Source organism: Eimeria acervulina, genomic scaffold (assembly GCF_000499425.1).
Source record: "Eimeria acervulina Houghton genomic scaffold, Eah_scaff1272, whole genome shotgun sequence".
In the NCBI taxonomy this organism is placed as follows: domain Eukaryota; phylum Apicomplexa; class Conoidasida; order Eucoccidiorida; family Eimeriidae; genus Eimeria; species Eimeria acervulina.
The window spans coordinates 3,500-7,269 of record NW_013550304.1 but is presented as its reverse complement, the minus strand read 5'-3'; the positions used below and the strand labels follow the sequence as shown (position 1 = coordinate 7,269).

General features: G+C 42.9%; 1 protein-coding gene across 1 annotated transcript in view; it reads left to right on the top strand.

The window, feature by feature from the left end:
- Positions 1–1,998: 1,998 nt before the first annotated feature.
- EAH_00057850 (pyridine nucleotide-disulphide oxidoreductase, putative) overlaps positions 1,999–3,770 on the top strand; it is a gene marked incomplete at both ends in the record, with an annotated part of 4,436 nt that continues 2,664 nt past the window's right edge. The window contains 3 exons of the mRNA XM_013397381.1: positions 1,999–2,294; positions 2,788–2,887; positions 3,426–3,522. Of these exons, the coding sequence (XP_013252835.1) occupies positions 1,999–2,294; positions 2,788–2,887; positions 3,426–3,522 (493 nt within the window). The remainder of the gene's footprint in view (positions 2,295–2,787; positions 2,888–3,425; positions 3,523–3,770) is intronic.

Below are 3,770 nucleotides of genomic sequence, written 5' to 3'. Positions count from 1 at the left end.
TATATATATATATTCTGTATCCCTACGCCTAAATAGGCAGGTCAAACGGGATGTAAATAAGGTTGATGTGCATAGACATATATATATTTATATATATTTGTATATGTATTTTATATGCATGCATAATGTTTTTTTATTGGGCTTGGCTGTACATGCATGGGCATGTATGTATGGAGGTAGTATATATACATACACACACATACACACACACACACACACACACATGCATACATAATATATATAATATGTAATATATAATATATATATATAGAATATATTATATGAGAGAGTGTGTTAGAGTCGCTACTCGCTGCTCTCTCTCTCTCTCTCTCTGTGTCGGGGGTGTGACTAGAGAGACAGAGCGGCATCTCTTCGCCTATTAGTTTGTCTCCTTTGAGTTTCAATATAATTCAGAGCGCACTGAGTCGCTCCGGTCTAACCCCACAGACCCCCGGACAATCAAAGAAAGCAATTAAAATTTGCTGCTCTTGTTGCATTGCATGCGAGAGCTGCAAGGGAGATCTCCCTCCCTTTTGATGGGTTTTCTTTTTTGAAGTTAAGTCGCTCTAGAGATACAGACAACAATAACATTTGCGAACAAAAAGAGGTGTACAGACACCGCAGTAAATTAACTAAAAGCTGCACTTCTCTGCCGTCTAAATTGATAAGCAGGTGGCGAGAGGCCTTAGGTGAAACGAGAACCTGATTTATTCTTTGCACGAAAAATGCATATTAAAACGCAACAAAGACATCAGCTTAACTCGGGTCTATATTTTCAACTATGGATCTTCACGCGGTGTTGCTCGATGTAAGGAGTGCAATTTTCTAAAAAATATCCCTTACTCTGCGTCTCCGCTCCCGCGTGTCTTTCTGGAAGCCGAGTTATACTGTGCTATGTTTCTTTGCTGCACATGCATCTACACAAGCATATATGTACGCGCATATATATCTGTGCAAGCGTGTATGTCTTTCGGAAGGAAGACAGAGAGAGACACAAGTACTGAGACCAACAAAACCTTGTTGCCTCCCTACCTTCAAATGCACAACATTAAGGGGAAGGAACAGCATTAAATACCTGAAAAAGAAGAGAAGGGAGTCTCACTAACACCAAATGAAGGTGTCTAACATGAGAGCTGTCTTCTTCGTGAATGGACAGTTTAAAGCTGCACAGCCTCAGCGCGACGGGGCTGGGTGCTGCATAACGGCAATATTTCGACTAATTTGTTTAGTCTATTTTAATATAGAAAGTTAATTTCAGATATTTTAACTACTATCAGTTAATCTTCTCTCGAATTACTCAACGAAGGAGGATTGTTCAACTCGCCGACACGGCAGCGCTGGAGCGAGAAAGCTGCGTCTGTTGAACGGAAATATGAGTAAATAAAAGACATAATTGGAGCATTAAAATCACTAAAATAATAGCAATTAAATGGATTTAATTATTCTTCACAACTTTCACAATTTCGGAGTAGATTCTGTCTGTTGTACAGCGGGTTCCCTGCCAGCCATCTTTGAATGTTGCATGCACTCAAGAAGATAAGAAGCTGAAGACTGCGTATTTCCGTTCTTCTATTTGATGCGTTTCTTCTTCTTTAGAGAAACCCAACGAAAAAAGCGGCGAAACCTCAGCTTGTCTTTTTCCGTGAGGTTTCCCGACTCCGCTTCATGAACAAGAGCCCACCTGAGTCACGGCTACTCAGAGAGAAATGCTTTCTTCTCGTGATTTCTCCTTATGAATCGTTCAAATTAAACTCCGCGGCTCTGAAAATCCGCGTGTTCTCTTCCTAAGAAGAGCAGTATTTTTCTTCGCTTTCCGTTTCCTGCACTCGAGTTTCGGGTGTATACACACCTATGTCGTTGGGTGGTTTGCGGCGTGCTTAGACAAAGGGAGGAGCTCATTCAATACTCCTTCTACGTCTTCTTTTCAGATCAAGACAACTAAATGTCTCAAAAAATTCGCAGCGAAATCAACAAAGCCCTCAACCTTCAGCCTCTACGATGCTGAGATTGCCACATCATCTGCACGCGGTGCTCTCCCGCTCGCGTTTGGGGGTTCCCAGAGTCTTTTCGCGACCTTTTTCAGATCCTCAGCTGCATTTCGCGACTTCACCTTCTCTAGATAATGCCTCTCCTGCTGCAGCAGCGGCGGTAAACTCCGCCTCAATGCCCCCCCCAGAGCAACACCAGCAAGAACAGCAGTATCAGCCAAGTGGTGCTCATCGTCGAGAACACGTCGTTGTCTTGGGTACCGGCTGGGCTGCTGTGAATTTTTTTAGAGACCTTGATCCTGATAAGTGAGGAGAAGCCGCTGCCCTTCTCTTTACTCTTCCATGCAGGAGTGCATGCATGCATGAATGCATGTATGCACTCCTCTGCATGGTGTCTTATCAGTGCACAATAAGAAGGCTCTAGACGTTATTTCACTCGCAGCCTCGACTGGGGTGCCCCTAAATGTTTATGAAATACAAAGAACGTTTGAACTGCTGCAGATAATATGCTACCTTTAGATAAGACAGCGCATGTGCTGTCTGTTTGCCGGTCTTCGTTTTGTTTCTCTCCGTGTGTGTTTTGCTGCTTTTCCAGTGGCATCTCGATGCTGCTGTTGTTTTATATCTGTATCTGCTACTTTTCTTTGGCGTTGCATGCTTTAAATTTCTATAAAAGTTTATATTTTTATTTGCTTTCCTTCTGCTTTCTGTTTGTTTGTTTTTTAATGATTAAAGTTGTACATGTTTTTATTTATTTATTTATTTATTTATTTGTTTATTTTTTTATTTATTTTTTTAGGTTTGATGTTACTGTTATTTCTCCTCGCAATTATTTCACCTTCACTCCTCTTCTCCCCAGCGTCTGCGCCGGCACCCTCACGCCTCTCAGCTGCATTGAGGTGCTGCTGCTGCTGCTGTTGTTGTTGTTGCTGCTGCTGCTGTTGTTCATGCTGCTGTTTCTGTTGTTGCTGCTGCTGTTTATTCTGTTGTTGCTGCTTTTGTTCCTGATGCTACCTCTCTTGCTGCTGCTGTTGCCGCAGCTGGTGTCGTTGCTGCCGCTGTTGATGCTGCTGCTGTTGCTGCCGCTGTTGCTTTTCTTGCTGCAGTCGCTGCTGCGAATGCAAATCATGCAAATGCTGCTGCTGCTGTTTTTGTTGTTGCTGCTTTTGCATCCGGTGCTGCTGCTGCTGCTGCTGCCTATGGTTCTGCTGGAGCTGCTGGCGGTGCGCTGTGTGTAGCTTGCATTATTTGTTTGTTATTTTTGCGGTGCTGAAGAGTAGATGCTGCTGTCTCCGTCTCTTTCTTCTTATCTTTTTAATATTTCTGTTTGCTGGATGCGTATAACCTTGCTCTCACTTGGTGTTATATCTCTTTCTTTGCATGCATTTTATCTTATTTGTTTATTTTTCTCTTATTCTTTTGCTGCTCTTCTTGCAGCCAGTGCGAGGGTTTTCTAGAGACAGCAAAGGGAGACGTCTGCTGCAATTCTATGAAGCGCATGCAACAGATATTGATTTCACCAACAAACTCGTCGGTGGGGCTTTTCTCTGCATGCATGCATGCATGCATGCATGCGCTTCTATGCATGCATGCATTTGTGTGTTTTTGCGGTTCGTGCGTTGATGCAGCCTCTCTTTTGATATTATTTATGATGTTTGTCTGCTGTTTGTCTACGCCTGGGGCTGCATGCGTCTTGCGAGTCCTTGCTGAATGTTTTTGTGTTTTCTTTTTTTTGCTTTCTCAGTACCTATTGGTGCATTCATTTGCATGCATAAGAACATG